At 42.0% G+C, this 17662-nt stretch overlaps 1 protein-coding gene across 1 annotated transcript; it reads right to left on the bottom strand.

The window, feature by feature from the left end:
- Positions 1-6194: 6194 nt before the first annotated feature.
- Positions 6195-17091, bottom strand: LOC125553243 (HEAT/U-box domain-containing protein). Its single transcript, XM_048717048.2, has 14 exons — positions 16746-17091; positions 16529-16591; positions 16366-16443; positions 15801-15892; positions 15315-15417; positions 14314-14466; positions 12764-13419; positions 12178-12664; positions 10921-11408; positions 9942-10740; positions 8793-9483; positions 7653-8689; positions 7055-7525; positions 6195-6915 (listed from the first exon to the last, which is right to left on the bottom strand). Exons 1-14 carry the CDS (start codon positions 16923-16925, stop codon positions 6457-6459), a joined length of 5757 nt encoding a protein of 1918 aa, XP_048573005.2. The 5' UTR covers positions 16926-17091; the 3' UTR covers positions 6195-6456.
- Positions 17092-17662: the final 571 nt, after the last annotated feature.

Below are 17662 nucleotides of genomic sequence, written 5' to 3'. Positions count from 1 at the left end.
TGATCTCATCTCTATCTTACATGTAAGAAGAACACACATGCACATAACAGCTCAGTCCACCTCGCATGCAGATAGCAACGAAGCCAAAAAAATGTAACTAAAAAGGCAGGCAAGCTCAGTTGAAACATATTCCCTCAATTCCTAAATATAAGTTTTTCTAGAGATTCCAATGAGAACTACATACGAAGCAAAATGAGTGAATCTACACTCTAAAATATGTCTATATACATTCGTATGTAGTTCTTATTGAAATCTCTAAAAAGATTTATATTTAGGAACGGAGGGAGTAGAACAAAGCAACCGATTGTAATCTCCCGCGTTAAAAAAGGGATGCTTAACTCATGACTGAAAGACGGCACGGCAAAGTGCGTGTCACCCACTAATAACCAAGCCACTATATCTAACGAAGTTTACGCTTCCAGGTTTACCCACTTGGTTGAAAGCAACTTGAGAACATGTGGGCTGAGGACACGTGCATTAGTTTGGGCTACTATGGACCAAGCCACTATATCTAACGAAGTTTACGCTTCCAGGTTTACCCACTTGGTTGAAAGCAACTTGAGAACATGTGGGCTGAGGACACGTGCATTAGTTTGGGCTACTATGGACCAAGCCACTATATCTAACGAAGTTTACGCTTCCAGGTTTACCCACTTGGTTGAAAGCAACTTGAGAACATGTGGGCTGAGGACACGTGCATTAGTTTGGGCTACTATGGACCAAGCCACTATATCTAACGAAGTTTACGCTTCCAGGTTTATCCACTTGGTTGAAAGCAACTTGAGAACATGTGGGCTGAGGACACGTGCATTAGTTTGGGCTACTATGGGGTACAAATTCATGGTGGTTGTAGTTTTTCATTATAAGTTTGGGCTACCTTAGTTCCTATTTCTTCATTTTTAGGTTTCAATCTTTTTCATTGTTCCTCTCAGATTCCTTTTAGTCTTTTTCATTCCAGCTTTAGTTCTTATTAGTTATTTTAGTATTTATCATTTATTAGTTTCCAGCCATAAATGTTAGTGATTTTGTTGCTTAGTTACATTCTATCCGTGTTAATTTTCATTTAGTTTCTTCATTTTTGGTTCGACAATGTCTCAGCATGTTCTATTTGTTTGTTCTCTCAGTCTTGGTTTAGTTCTTATTAGTAGTCATCAGTCTCCATGTTTTATTACTTAGTACTCCCTCCGTTCCATATTAGTAGTGTTTTACTTAGTTCTCTCAGTTTTGGTTTAGTTTATAGTATCAGTCATCGGTATTCAATTATTCAGTTATCAGTCTCCTCGCGGGACAACCTCGCGGAGCGCGGAGAGCTGGCCGCTGACTAATACTACTAAATATAAACTATAGTTCCTTGAGGACACGCGACGCAGAGATTCGTGACGGATCGGACGGACAAAAAAACGACCTAAAGCAAATTTAAAACAGACGTCTGAAAAATAGTAAAAATGTAATTACTTTATTAATTGGTTTGATATTCATGTGATGATGATCCGTACACACACAGAATATATGTAGCTTCATCCAAATAATGAAGTCGAATGAATATGATAATGTGACAAATGTAGAGGAAGGGGGCAAGTGCCCCCCTCGGGCCTCCATGTCACATGAATATGCTAATGTGACAGAATATATGTAGCCTTCCTTTGGTTTGGAGGAATTTTATATGATAGGATTTCTGTAGGGAAATTTCCAATAGTTCCTAAGAGCCCTTTGGTTTGTAGGAATAGAATTCTATTAGTGGATGACACACACTTTGCCGCGCCGTCTTTCGGTCATGAGTTAAGCATCCCTTTTTTTTACGCAGGCAATTACTTTTTTTTGAGCCGGAACCGTAGAACAATCGTTCTACGGTAATTTACGTGGGCAATTACAATCAGTTGCTTTGTTGTACTCCCTCCGTTCCTAAATATAAGTCTTTTTAGAGATTTTAATAAGAACTACATACGAATGTATATAGACATATTTTAGAGTGTAGATTCACTCATTTTGCTTCGTATGTAGTCCTCGTTGGAATCTCTAAAAAGACTTATATTTAGGAATGGAGGGAATATGTTTCAACTGAGCTTGCCTGGCTTTTTAGTTACGTTTGTATTTTTTTTCTTTTTGGCTCCGTTGCTATCTGCATGCGAGGTGGACTGAGTTGTTCTGTGCATGTGTGTTCTTCTTACATGTAAGACATAGATGAGATCAACATAATGATGTCACGTCCAATTAGGAGTGAACCCAAACACAACGCATATTTGTAATTCACTCCTTTATAGGTAGGCCCACTAGCGATCCCAAAGCCCAAACACACCAGAAAACATTCCTAGGGAACTTAGAATAAGATAGAAGCTTCATCTACAGACTACAACACAGAACTCCAAATGAGAAGTAGTTACAAACATATACTCCCTCCGTTTTCTAATATAAGACATTTTAGCTTTTTTTTTTGATTCGTGTGTATCTAGACACATTTTAGTATGCATGTTCACTCATTTTAGTATGTATGTAGTCAATATTTTGAAATGGCTAAAAGGTCTTATATTAGGAAACAGGGGGAGTACAAATTAGAAAGCAAACAACCAGACAAAATATGGATGACAACAGGTAAATCAATAATCAAAGTGCACTTTGTAGCATTTGCATACTGAAATCTCCAATAGGCATGCAATATGATTAACTATATGTAGCACTTTATAACATCTAATGATTCCTTACTGTAACAGAACTTCAACTTAGCAACTTAGCAACTTTAGACAGTAAGCAAAAGGCTCCTGCTAGATGTGCATGCTCGTAGGTCTATAACAAATGTGCATGTATTAATCCATTGTCAAGGTCATTAGCTAGGCTGAACTAAAGAGATGCAAGTCCATCATGATAAATAGACTTAACATTTCTAGGATACATACCCTTCTTGTCAAAACTCTGGAAGGGTAATGATCAAGGTGGGGGAATAGAGTAATTGTAGAATTATTGGCTGGGCGTTTATGTAAGAAAACAAATCACATAGATAAAATCGAAACCGTGTAGACGTAGTACATGTGTGATCTTCTCTAATGCAAGATGCTCGCTGATTTGCAGACAGGCATCCACAAATTTCAGAAAATAACAAAAATTGCACGCGTGCTCCCCCCCTCCCTCCATATCAAAAGAAATGCCTAATAAAAAATTAGCTCTAGATAGGTAATCAGACAATAATTCTCATGATTATGCGTCCCAAACATATTAGCTCTTATTTAGTTCACAGTACATGCACCCATTGTTCAACACCAAGATCACATAGCAAAGAATTTTTCAGTGTAAACAGCTAACAGAAGTACATAACACATACATCGGTATGGAATTTTGTTTGGAGTCAAGTTTACACAACAAACGTGAAAGCGTGGACCCGATGTAGGCCTTGCTGAAGATATCGTTGTAAAGTGTGTCCATCCATCCGGGAACTTAGTTTTAAATTTTGAATTTTTGACTGAACTTGGATGAATTTTGGGTGAATCTTGAACAAAGGAATTGGATTGGTCAAGAAACCCCCTCATCCACTCTAATCTAATCCCCAAAATCACACGCCAAATCCAAAAAAAAAATCAAAATCCCCGCCCAAAAGAGGCGTAATGGCCCCATCTCCTTTCGTCCATGTAACCACCCCCTCTCTCTCGGCGCGATGTCGCACCGCCTTACCTAGCCGCCGTCGGGAACCACGGGGCTACTCTACCTCATCCTGCTTCTCCCGCATAGCACGAATCACACCGTGTCCAAGGCCACGACGGCAAGCAACATCATCGTCATGCTACTCCTTGCCGTGGCGCTCCGCCGCCTCCGGCACGCGCCTACGTCACCCATCGTCGACAATGAGAAGGGCCGCGACTCCTGGCCCTCGACATGGAGGATGAGGGAGCACGACAGCTACTCTTACGGTTTGTCCTCGCCTGGGTACGTACGGGGCGCGCTCCGATCTGCAAGGACGCGGTGGCCGAAGAAGTTGCACTGCCGTCACCGGAAAACGCCATCTCGGACCTATACTATGACGCGGTAGCGGGGGTGTGTCGTGCTGACTCCTGCTCTTCATCTGCCTACTCCTTGCGCTGCAGCCAGCGGCCGCCGTCAACTTCGTCCCACATTCACTCATCGCTGAGCCCGATCAGCCGGGGTCGAAGGCCGAGACGACCACCACGAACCTCCTCGCCATCCTCTTCACCGTCGGAATTCGCCGTCTCACGCCCGTGCCTTCGCTCATCGTCGACATGACGGCGGTTCGCGATCGACGCTTCGTTGACCTAGAGGACCCCCCGCGCCCATCAGATTCTCGTCCACGTCCTCATCGCCAGAGTTCACGCGGGGCGCGAGCCGGTCCACTCGAGCTAATCCTCGTGCAAGAGAATAGTGGATATTGCTAGTTTATTTTACTTCTATACTTGGACACTGCAAACATATTTTGCCCATAGGATAGGCCAAAATAAATATAATTATTTATACTGAAGTTTTGTATTTTTTTGACCTGTTTTGTCAAATCATAATGATACATAATATATCACAATAATATAAAATGTATTTAACTAAAATTTGCAAGTTTTGGTTTCCAATACATTATGTCTTAAAATATTATTTAACGAGAATCCTCCCAAATGTGATAAAATATGTAGAACAAAAAGAAAGATAAATTTGCGTGTATTATCAGATCCATTTGTGAACCTTGAATACATATAGTGTATATGTCTATGTGTGTATTTTTAAATATCTTGGTAGAGATTTTTAAAGTTTATGGTACAAGAAAATGTCTTGATACCAACATCTTATTTGATGCAAATATTAAAAAAAAACTTGAGGATATAAGATGTTTAGACAAGCTTGTCATTAAATCATTAGCGGGTCGATTTAACCCTTTTTTCTGGGCAAATGTGGCATACATATTATGGTTGGCTGAATAATATGTTGATGTTGTGTGTCCCCTCTGTGCCTATATTGAAGTTGTCCCTAAGACCCACTTCAGACTCTTCATGTCTGGCACCTTTGTAAACAATTTGTTCTTCTTGGAGCTCCACATGCCCTACCCTTTGTCATTGACAGCAACCTCACCCTCCTCACCAGGACATGGCCACCATCTATAACCTTCAATGAAACCCCATCACATCCGGTGCATGTCCAAAAACCCGAATTTTCTTTGGTACAACACCGAGTATTTGCATTCACGACATGTATAACATATCTTTCTGGCACCCTTTCACACCATATCTCACTGGACAGTATCAAGAAACTCATTCATAGATCTATGGAGAGTAAGTGTCATCTGGTCGCTGGCGTACATCCAATTTCAATCCGTATGGACTATCAATCCCTATGATAAGAAGATTAATTAGTCACAGACATTTCATTTCTCCTCTTTGTTTTGTAATCAGCAACATCCGAAGATTAAAGTGTCTCGATTATGTGATTCATTCCTTGACGGTGTTTAGCGTACCTCCAGTTGCCAACGCCAATAGAAATTTAACTTCATGATGTTGATACAGCTGTTCTTCAAGATCAAAGTAATCATTCCAGTTCTCCCATACCACAAAAACATTCCTGCAGTTTACTTTCAGTACAACATAACAAAAATATTGTTGTTTGTCACAGCCTGCAGCAACTAAAGTCATTTTCTCACCTGGTGTTTCTCAATTCAAGCAAGTTTATCGATGTGAAAGAATCATCACAACAGAAAGATGGGAATTCTGAACGCGGCTTCACAACTTCTGTCACCCACGGAGTGATTTTCTGTATGGTTCTGTCTCGATCGTGTCTCCTGGACTTGCTTTTCGGTACTTCAGTTGTACGTAGTTGTAAGCATTCGATGACATTCAAATCCTGATCTGTTTGATTTTGTATGTAGAGGACGACTACTTGAGCTGCTTAGAGAAGAAGTACACGCCTGAATACCCCTGAGAGAGGAGTCATAGCTCAACGCCGTCTAGCAGGAAGAAACCAACCAAAGACATAAAGGGCAAGAATGCAGATGCAATGTGCCAGAAGCCAATAATGGGTGGAGTTAATTGACTTCAAATGAAGAAGAAAAGGAAGAGGAAGAGGAAGAGAAGATGAGCATAGTGAGACCAAATTCAAATTATAATGGGCAAGTTCCTCACTGGTAGAGAAAGAAAACATTTCATGAATGTTATTGCAAACACATGTAATAATCTGATCAAGAATGAATGCAAAAGCAATTTCTTTGCTAAGATAGATTAGATAGAAAGAAGAAAGATATATTACATGCATCAACAAGCTACAGAAGGAGGTGCACAAAATGTATCTGCATGTATGTAACCCAGCCAGCTACAAGGATCAGTACCCTACTGCGTTCCAAAATTCCTCTCTTGTTGGGCTCACACAAAACTTGTCATACATCCCCAGCTAACACAACACAAACAAACTTGACGTATAACTCAACACAACATGAATCATGTGAACAAGCAAGAACGGATTTGCTTCTGGAGGCTAACAAAACTAGAAGGGAGTCTGGCACAGCGGGCATGTGGACTTGTTGGAGGTGGAGAACCACTTGTAGAGGCAGGCGCCGTGGAACTTGTGCTTGCACGTCTTGCACGCCAGCCGCGGGAGCCCGTGGTTGCTCGTGTGCAGGATGCTGTAGCAGATGGGGCACTCCTCCACCCCCTCAAACTCCTTGTCGAAGTTGCTCTTCCAGGTCCGAATCGCCTCGGCAACAGCACCGTTCTGGTTGCGCACAAACGACGTCAGCGACAGCAGCCATTTCCTGCACTTGACCTCGCTGATGCCCAGGCTTCTCGTGCATTCAACCTCCACGTGCCGCAGAGGGTAACAGCTCGGAAGCCGTATCACAAGATCAATCCCTGTTTCTTCCTTCTTGTACGTAGCAATGATCTCATACGCCGACCGATTCACGCTCACCGAGAATGTCTCATCAGCGTAAACAGACTCCTTGACCTTTTTGCAATTAATATACTTTATTAGTTAGTTTAACCACCAGGCAGACAGACAACTATATAATAATATGGAGTACAACGTAATTCGTTCATGGTCAATAACAAGGTGAAAAAAAACCCTGGTAAAATGAATGGCATACCTGACAAAACTCGTCTAGTAGAAGCGGAGGACTGCACCATACTCTAGTCAAGGACTCAACGGATGATGACAGTGAACGATCTCTCAAGCCAGTAAACCATGTGCGCACATACGAAGGCAGCAGTCTAATCATCATCCCGTACAATGACCCCGCCAGTGAGGCCATCTCCAAAACCCCAACAGGCCAAAGGGATTCCACATATGGCAGCAGTGAGCATGTTACGATGGCACCCTTGGAAGCCTCTGCGGCAGCTTTTGCTTCAGGCACCAGTTCAGCATCTTTCTTCTTCCCGCTGGCGCTAGCTCCACCACCACTCCCACTCCTTAATGGGATATGCTGGAAAATGCAATCCAATATGCACGGACTAATCTTATCTTGTACATATGATAACAGCAATGCCCTGCTAGTGGATGATAACGGCAGTCGCTGAAGGTGTGATAACAGTAATGCCCAGGCAACAAACACATTAACCTATACACAGCGAGTCAAAACACACACAAAAAAAACTAATATTAGCACATGGATGTATGAACCAAAAGATATATATGGCTGAACTAATAATAATACAGCAGAAATGCAAGTATATTAATTATTATACCCTGTCTCGTGCAATCAGATCTGTTTTGGCAAGTTCAGAAGTAGGTATCTCAATCAAGGCCGAGAGTTCATCCCTGAGGCATAGGGCCTTCTCTGAATCTGGTGTCGACTCAATACTTTGTTGATCCATGTCAGACTCCTGAGGGTTTTCTCCATTGACTAGTGAAACTTCACATAGGGGCTCAGACATAAGTAGAGAGTAAGCTGCAAACTGTAGGTGGGATATTGGCTCCGAGGAGAACAGAATTGAATATAGCCCACTGACTGAATCCTTGCTTAGTCCCCACAGTTTCATGGACTCCAGTGCACATCCTCTAATCTGTGGTGAAGCACCGATGATGAATGATGCCACTAGTTCCCAAAAATGCAGATAAACCACACGGCCGGAAGCTACGATGGATGAAGCCTCTTCACTACAAGATCCCGCAATTGCCTCTGAAACACCAGAAGCCAAGAACAAACGAAGGACATTCTCCATCATCTTATCATTACTCTCTGCATACTCCCCTGATCTAATAAGCTGCAGAGTTTGGGATTCATGGAGACTGCCAACATGGTTGAGGCAACACAATGTAACCAGAGCAGATTCAGCAAAAGTAAATGTTAGCTCCTCTGGAGCGCAAGCTATCAGTTTAAGCTTCTCCAAAATATCCTCAGCGGATGTCCGGTTTATTACAGCATCATTCACGCCATCTGTCATTTCTTCAACAAGTAAAACAGACGATTCAATCCACTTTCGTAGAATACGGAACACAAAGCACCAATCGTCTTCACCAAGTTTTGTACAGCAATAACCAACCATAACCGCTGTTAGCTTCACTCCCAAAAGTTCAGCAGTTTTCGACAGGCTAGTTCCACTAGAGGACAATGATGGATCTGCGCTAGCATAGAAAGCCCGGTACCTCGAAAACAGAGTAAGCAGTAATGATGTTTCTGCATCGCTGATCTCACGTTCAAACATAACTACCAGTTTCGCTGTTCCTCCAGTTATCTCCAACGGGAAGCAAGATAACACCACTTGCATCCAATCCTCAATATCTGCCAAAGTAACAGATGATATATTTATTATCTGACTGTAAAAGCATACGGAGTATTATTTATATACACTAGTACAATTTGGAAGGATTATAGTGTAGCCTACCTTGTTGAGTTACTTCCCTTGTGCTCAATGACAGACAAGAGATGGCTTCATTAAGCCAACTCAATATGCTTTCTCCCACCAAATCAGTGCACGAAGAAGCTTCACCCGACTTCATTTTTTCTGTCAAGGGCTTGATGATTGTACTCATGACGAAGGGAAGAGTCCTTAAACATTTTCTATTCACTGTTGAACTGACAAAAAGACTACCCAGTAGCTTTTCAAAAAGTACAACTGCATCGGATTCTCTCCAAATACATTCCTTTGAGTAAGTAGTAAATAACAAAGCCACAAGAGCACGGAGAAAACGATCTTGAATTTTGTCAATCTCACTGTCAGACAGATGCCAAACATTGAACAGTGCCCAGTTACTACTCTCGTGCATCAGGGCCCCTTCTAGCAACGTATCAAGCAAAAAGGGCATGATGCTGACCTCAAGACACGAGTCAGTTTTCATGTACTGAACTAGAGAAGGTAAGAATGTGCTAAATGCACTTCCCCCTTTCCACTTCCAGGTGCAGATCATCTCAGCAGCAACCCATGCTCTGGAGAAGGAAGAAACATGTGAAGTAACATCAATCGATGATGATGTGGTACAATGCTGATTTCTTGGAATCCCTAGAATCACTTCGCCAAAGCTAAGGTTTAGGACAAGCTTGTCAACAAAAGCAACGAACCGCTGATGTTTCAGTTCCTGCATCAAAAGAAATCGTCCATATTAGGCGCATTTAGTTATTTCCACTGTATTCAATAGTAACAACTCAGGTATTTGAAACTAAATAACCAACTTAAGCTTGCCTAGAATTTTGTCAAGGAAAAAAATAAATATACTTCCATTATGAAAAGAAAAAAATTCAAGTTTTAATGTATATTCCGCTTCAGAATATTTAACCTATGTATACATTCCTTTGGTCAAATTTTAGGACTTCATTTTTTATTTTCTAAACACTTTGCAAATTAATCAAGAAAGGAAAAGATAATGAAGCTAAGCCTCATCCTGTCATTCTTCAAACAAGCAATATTCAAATGAGAGAGAGAGAGAACTATGCTATTATATCGTAGAGAGAACTGGAGCACGTCTTGTTAGTGTGCAAATAATAGAAGCATGCACTGGTTTTGGTGGGGTGGGAGTAAAAAGAAACAGATTCTTACAGTTTCTTCTGTAGCAAGCGGTTCAGATTGGATCTTCACTGATGCATGGCCATTCTGTAAAGAAGGCTTCACCCAGAGTGGCCAATTTTCTCCCTCGGATAACAAGATGCCAAAAAAACTTTGCACCTTTATGTGGTCAAGACAGATGAGTCTCAACATGTCCACCACCCACTCAGAACATAAGGCTGCTGTCCTATCAATACGCAAGTCACTTGTATCAAATACAGCATACCTGACAGACTGTGCTAGAATATTAGCTAGTCTATTCAAAGTGTCTGAATGAAGGTCATTCCAAAAGGATGGGATTAAGCTTTGGCGGAAAGCATGTATATGTTCTGCAAGGTTAGCCTTCAAATGCACTGTACCACCCAAATGATCATCTGAGCTGTTGCACATCGAAGTCTCAACATCAATTTCTTCCTTGTGACCTTCCAAATCATTCTCTTCTACAAGAGTTAAAGCCATGCTGCATTCCCATTCGATGGTAAACAAAGCCGCCAGAATATGAGAGAAAACCGAATCTTCCTCGTGTATCCTTAGCGCAAACAAGCTACGCTCAAAAACTTGAAAAGCGAACTGAGCCATCTCAAAGTTTGCCAACAAGGACTGTTCTCCTAGAAGCTTCAAATGCTCGTGTTCCGCTGGCAACAACAGAAGATGTGTAGACCTTGTCCATTCAAAAGTTGATGGGATGAGTACCGATGCCAAAGACTTCAAGATGGATTCACGAATTTTGCAAACAGCCTCAGCAGAAAGAAAACAAACTTGATCATCTTGACTGGAGCCACCAAGTGCAGCACTACAATTTCACATATTATAAAACTGAAGTCAAGCCCACATCAACCACATATTTTGTGGAACATCACCAACATGGCAACTAGAGTAAACCAAATTATCAACAGTTTCTGCCGCTGAGTTATCAAAATGAATTATAACTTTTGACTAAAAGAACGGACATAATAAAGTTAGAAGCACATACCATAGAAAATGTACATGAGAATCTGTAGCGGGCAGATCACAGAAGACAGATACTGCAACAGAATCCAATAGATCATGTCGCCAATGTTCTGGTAGGGAACCACTTCTCTGCAAATTTCCCAGCTTTCCCCCAGCAATTCTTTCTCTGACTTTTTGAAGTATAAGCGTCAGCAGTTCAAATTGGTCATTACTGTGTGAGATTTTATCATCAACTGATCGCTTTTGTTTAGCTATAATATATTTGATGATCAAACACCACTGGTCAGAAAAGCAGTCTTCTTGAATTAAAGAAAGCACTAAATCAATCTTTGAGCTGCAGGTGATATCCTTCCCATCCAAGCACCAAGGGACAAAGTCGGAATTGAATACATTCAAATAAGGCTCAACATATGATTTATCATCATTTTTCTCAGAATATTTCAAGAACAGGTGGACAGGCCCGAATATTTCAACCAAATTTAGAAGGAGTTTAACAAGACTTGGGGAGTCCTGCATCAAAGCAAAAAAAACTTGAATTAAGTAAACTTGCCAAGTACTTTGCATATCAACACAATATATCATTAATTTTGTAACACATTTTTGCTGCAGTATATATCAATATTAGCATGATATAAGTTGAGGAAACAAACAGATATGACGAAGCTGGTAACAAACTTCTACCTACGAAAAATAATTAACTTCAAAGATGTGGAGGACAATCAAAAGCATTGGTGGCCACTCAAGACCGTGACTGCCTACTTGTTCCACATGTAACGTTATAGCTCAACAAAATCAAGAATACACACTGCTGTAGGCCACAATGAAGTACCCATGCATCTGGATTTATCATCTAACAGAGAACATTTGCACCATTTCTAGCAAAATGCAACACTTGGTGAAAAGAGACCCTGTACTTAATCGACAGCAAGTCATTTACCCAATGGTCAGGAAGTGTTACAAAGATTTTATATTTTTACAAATAAATATACATGCTCGGTTGCATTAATCAGTGTGCAGTGTGAAACTTCTATGGACAGTTTCATGTGTCCGTGCGCCCGTACCTGTGTGTGTGTCATAGACCTCAACCCATGCCAAACTATTACAACTGATCAAGATCAAGAATTCACATTGCTGCAACTAAGTACCCTATATCTAGATTTATGATATACGGAAAACATTTGCATGCAAGACACCATTTCTAGAAAAATAGTATAACGCTTAATGGAAGAGGCCCTTTACTCAATTCAGAGCAAGTAATGGATTCAGTGCCTTAGCTTACCATTGACTTGATGGCTGGCAGAGAATGTATAACCAGTGGTCTTGCTAAGTTTTCCAGCGGCCATGTCCTACGGTTCTGTACAGCGAGTAGATCCAAAGAACAAAAGAAAGAAGCAAGTTGGTCTACATGATCCTGAAATTTTGATAGCTTCTCCCCTTGGTGAACTATGTCCAAATAGACCCTCAACAGAGACTCACAAGCAACTTCCAACAAATGACTTTCTGCAACTGAAATCTCATCCAGTATTTCGACGATACATTTCCCCAAGTCCTGATAATAGTAAATTGGAAGGCGCACGTTCTGCACCAACAATGACTTATGAGATAGCTGGTGATCATCAGTAGTTGCTTCTTCAGACAACAAACCTGGAATTGTGTCCAGGTTTTTGGATAACGATAGTTGAAGGTAATCATGCCAGACAATTTTAACTAGCACATTCTTTATAAGCCTGTTGTGAATATTATCTGAAGAATCTCCTACAGAATTTCTGAGATGAAAAAGGGAAAGCTAATTAATGCAGAAACAGGAGAAGTTGCAAACAAATGAAATCAAACTTAATAAACCAGTGAAAGTTTTAAAAGGATACCTTGGTACTTTCTTAAGAAGCCACAAAAAGCTCTGTTTGAAGGCAGTGAAGAAAGCCAAACTGTCAGCAGCTGATAACTGCCTCTGGTTTCTACCAGCCCAAAGATTTTGTAAGAACTCAATAGCAAATTTCTCTGTAGCAACTTCTGATGGTATAACATCCAAAAACTGAACAATTAGAGGGTATGAGGCCTGTTTAGACCCATAGCAACCATTTTGTAGGAAGTGCCAAAACCGATTGAGGACAACCTTGTGAATGTTGCAATATGACCAAGCCTCTGGAAACTTTCTAGAAAAAACAAGAATAGTGTCCCACATAGCAGAGTGGCACAATGGGTCCTTCTCACTGAAGGCGCCAAGTATTGTGGACGACAGTATCTTCATGGCTTCTTCGTTGAAAACATGAGGAACATACTTGATATAACTTGTAAGCAGAGTATATGTAGCTGACCGTATAGCGGCACTTTTTGACTTCAGAAAATCGATAAAATATTTATGCATAGTAAGTGCGGCTTCAGCAGAAGACAATGTGGCAGATCGAACTTTTAAATGACTCTTGCTTTCGGTATTTGCACTTTCACCGCCATTACTTTTTAATTTTACTCCTAGTAAAATGTCGATAAGAGTTGCCATTGCTAACAGTGACGATGATATTACCTAACACAAGGAGACAGAAAAGTGGATGGCGGGTATTAGAAGCACAGTAGGAATTTGGAGATAGAACACCATAAGTGGAAGACCATAATTATATCCAGCAGCGAAACATATTGAAAGCTCCATTTCATAAGAAAATAGAGGCTCAGTCAGGCTCAAGGCATAGCTTTTCCTTTCCCCTGCTGCACGCCACTCGTGGTGGCAATGGAGAGGAGGATGCGCAGGCAGTAGTGTAGCATTTCTACATACATACAGATTCATAGTAATAACAGGAAGCAGCGGTATGAAGGGCGCATCTGATGCTAAAATAACAGGAGCATCAGCAAAACAACAAATTGATGGCCTAATTGACTACCCAAAACGAATTGCAACAGATCTAAGCACCACTTCGGAAAGCACAAAGAACACACAGAGATCTATCTACAACTCCCGATTTGAACCACCACTTAATGCCCAGCCCCTATCCGCACAACAAGGCTTACGTGTTGGGAAATCAGTAGCGGCAGCCTGCAATGCAGCAAGACAGGGCGGACTCTATCCACTGCTCATGCTCCCGCCTAGTGCTATTTTACCCTCTTAGCAGCAGCCTCTCTCCCTGATTTTTCCCATTTTATAAATCAAAGACAATTGCACACCCCATAGTCAAAAAGTATGAGCCTCAAAGTCCAAATTCAGAACCTTTGAAACAGAATACTTAATCTTCAGTATAAATGATAGCCTTACTGCCCAAAGAAAGCTGGGAGATTAATCAATCTGGTATAGAAAATTGTAGAAATGATCAATTTCCATTGCAGCAGGAAATTCTTTAAAACAGGTTGCATGCAGAACAAAAACAGGTTAAAACATGAAGATAACTGATCACAGAATTGCACATCGGGTTAAGGCCATAAAGCATACCCGATGATGCATATCTTCTAATTCATCTGTCGGTGTAACCTTGTCAGATAAAGCTTGTGTTGTTAGCTTCAGATTCTCATTCAGGTACACAAACGTCTCCTTCACACACAGCATTAAAGCATCCAACCTTCTGTCCGATTGTGGGAATGCTGCCTACAAATAGAGTAGAAAAATGTTAGAAAGTCATATATGAGCATGGGTACAGGTGCACACAATACCCTGTTGAGGCATCCAGATGCCTTCAAAGATTGTGCTATTCATGCATACAGTGCACTAAAATAGGTGAACCTACAAAAATTCATCCAAAAATATAACCAATTGTGGCCTGCACAAAACAAATCATGAGCTAACTGAAGAGTATTTCAGTTTAAAGGTGACTAACTCTTGTTTTTTTGTGTGCAGGCCACAGCAGGTCTTAATTTCAAGAATGAGAAAGCATTACTTATTTATGCTTCGACAGGTCAGTGTAGCAAAACCAACATAACGTGTTACTCCAGAGCAAATAGAACTAAACAAATAACCAAGCCTGTTTGGTCCAAAAGCAACATCTACTAGCTAATTAAGTTTAACAGTAACAGTAATCTATGCCAATCAGGCTAAACATCCAGCATGTTTTCTATGCTTAGATATTTGAGCTTTGGCATTACTGGAAAAAATCTGAGCCCCCCCAAACATATTGAGGATGTGCCATACAGGCACCGTGTTAAGTGATATGCTACAACCAATAAGAAAATTATATGAACTGGCTAAGCCTCCATGCCCAGGCAAAGTTTGAATATGAGCCTAAATTAATGCTACTGCATCAAGGGCGAATATTTGGTAGTTGATTGACACGAAATTCATTCATGAATTTTGTTTTTAGTTCTTCCAAGCCAGTGGGTTTAAGTTTACTGCAGAAAGGCATCGCAGCTGAAAAATGAATGTAAAATCCAGATGGAACAATGACTTAGAGCCAATATCATCAATCAGATAAAGGGAAGATCATCCATCATATGCAGCACCTCGAATGAACGACGAGCAGCCTGTGCAACCTCAGCAGCAGGGTCAAACTGAGAAAACCACCAAGGACCCATCAGGGACTTGAGATGCGGAGCTAGACCCTTCCTGAAACAGTCAGTTCAAACATCCATAAACATTGAAGATTGAAAGAATTTGCTCCATTTCAAGATATTTTGTCAGTTTTGAGTAAACACACATGCATATTTAAGTAAGTGATCATATTCTTTATATATGCTGGCCCAAATATTACCCTCGAGTAACATCTCAAGCACAAGTAACAAGAGAGCAGAGTTGGATAAATCTTAGCATGGACTTGTATATGTCGAGTATGCAGAAACAAATCTTTAGTCAAGTTTACGGAAACAGAGCATGATGCCTTTAATAACTGGAGCAATTAAAAGCCACGTCATGGTAAAGAAAGGAAAAGGCAGTAGAGCACAGAGCACTTGCATATCATCAATAATTCCAAAGAAAGGAGATGGTCGTACTTGACTGCGGTGACTAGGCTAGACATGGTATCGTTAGTAGCACGACGAACGTCTCTGTTATAGTCAAGCAGCAGCCTCTTGTACTCAAAGGCCTATAAAATAAAATGGAGAAGGTAGATTGATTACTGTAGGCGCTGCACATTTTCTGGAAGAGGCATAAGCATGACATGAAATAGATGCAGTATCATCACTACATGGAAGGAGCAAAATACTCGGAAAGAAAAAAAAAAAACATCCTGTACCAAACAAACACTCACTTGACAGTAAACTGTGCATTTCATCCCTGTATCCAATTAGTAAGTGTACCAGGAAGAACAGAAAATGAATCACAAAGGAAGATACTGATGCTAGTCTACAGCTATATATGTTTTACTACATGAATGAATTGTGTGAAAGAATTAGCATTATTAGATGTTGCGGAAACAAGACTAGCTTGGCAATTGGCATATTCTTCTAACGGATAGAAATAATATCATTGCCGATGTTTCTGCTAAGGAAGACAGAATGAATCAGTCCTAGAATGAATTAATGCTGGAGCGAGGAGCAAGGGAAATAGGGCAAGTACCCATTGAGGAACAATTTGCACAACTTGGTCGGTAGGTTGCTCTGCAAAGAGCACGGAGAGCGTAGATAATGCCTTGAGCTGCATTGAATTGAAGAGAAGAGTCAAGTTGCTGCTTATGATACAATGAACGATTTAGGGGGGCAGAAGCAGGAGGGAGGGGGACCTTGGTGGTGGGATCTTTTCGGCCGAGCCTCCGGAGGTGCTGCAGCACTTGGGCGTCCACATCCTGTTGGCATGACGATGCGAAACAAACAAGTAAGATAAGGCCCTAATTAATCGAGCTCCAGAGCGAGCGAATCAATCGAAACCCTAGCCTGGCCAGAATGGTGATACGGCGGAACTGGGTAGGGTTTACAGGAGGAGAGGAGAGGGGGGCGTACGGGGGGCAGGCGGGCTGGGGCGTCGGGGTCGTCGGAGGGGAGCAGGTGCAGGGCGGCGGGGTCGACGCGGGAGGCGCCGTGGTAGCCGCCGAATCCGACGGCGGGGACGGCGCCCTGCGCGTCGGGCAGCAGCGACGCCGCCAGGCCGCTGCTGGACGCCCGGCCCTTGCTCTTCCCCATCCTTCTCCTTCTTCTGTGTGTCGCCGGCCGCCGGCCGCCGCCCGCCGCCCGCCGCCCGCCGCCGGAGTATAGGAGGAGTAGCGCCGACGCGAGAGAGGGGAAGGAGCAGAGGAGGAGGAGGGCTTATTTGGTAAAAGGAAAAAAACTTGGGTGGAGTCGGCCAAGTCTTGTTTGCCGACTTCCAAAACTTCTTGATATGTTTGGTAACTTGGTGGCCCTGTTCTTCATTCGTTGGATTAAGGGTCAGTTTGGTCCACGTTCAATCATGCCTGGCCTGGAGCCTGCCTGAAGTGTGCCTGGATGGTGTTTGGTTGTTGCCTTGAAAAATTGAGTGCTAGTCTGGCCTGTTGATGGGACAACTTGATTAGCCTGGAGTATAAACCAGGCATCCTACTTAGCCTGGACCAGGCACTGGAAGAGGGACGCCTGGGTGTGCCTGCTGCCGTGCCCGGTAATATTATACTTCTTCTTTTGCGTACAAGTGATGGGATGGGCTTCTTTTATGTACTGATCATACTGCTAAGTAGCAGCACTTTCAGGATGCAGGCCAAAAGCATCCGTGCGAGGCTAGCCTGGCCAGGCGAATTTTTCCAACAATTCAGGCTGGATTCAGGCAGGGGTCCTCTTCAGGCATAGTGTCCAGGCTTTGAACCAAACTGCCCCTAAGAGCCTGTTCGGCAATCCACCGCTCCGAAAAATACGAGAATCTGCGAAACATCTCTTTCTTCCCTCCGTGT

Source organism: Triticum urartu, chromosome 4A (assembly GCF_056163025.1).
Source record: "Triticum urartu cultivar PI428250 chromosome 4A, HENAU_Tu73, whole genome shotgun sequence".
Taxonomy (NCBI): Eukaryota; Viridiplantae; Streptophyta; class Magnoliopsida; order Poales; family Poaceae; genus Triticum; species Triticum urartu.
This window is presented reverse-complemented; position numbering and strand designations above follow the sequence as displayed.

Excerpts from the sequence above, each read along its gene's own strand:
- LOC125553243 (XM_048717048.2), bottom strand. The coding sequence starts at position 16,925 with ATGGGGAAGAGCAAGGGCCGGGCGTCCAGCAGCGGCCTGGCGGCGTCG. Across the intron at positions 10,741-10,920 it reads TCTCATGTACATTTTCTATG|TGCTGCACTTGGTGGCTCCA; the intron begins GTATGTGCTTCT and ends GTGAAATTGTAG. Across the intron at positions 6,916-7,054 it reads TACTAGACGAGTTTTGTCAG|GTCAAGGAGTCTGTTTACGC; the intron begins GTATGCCATTCA and ends AATTGCAAAAAG.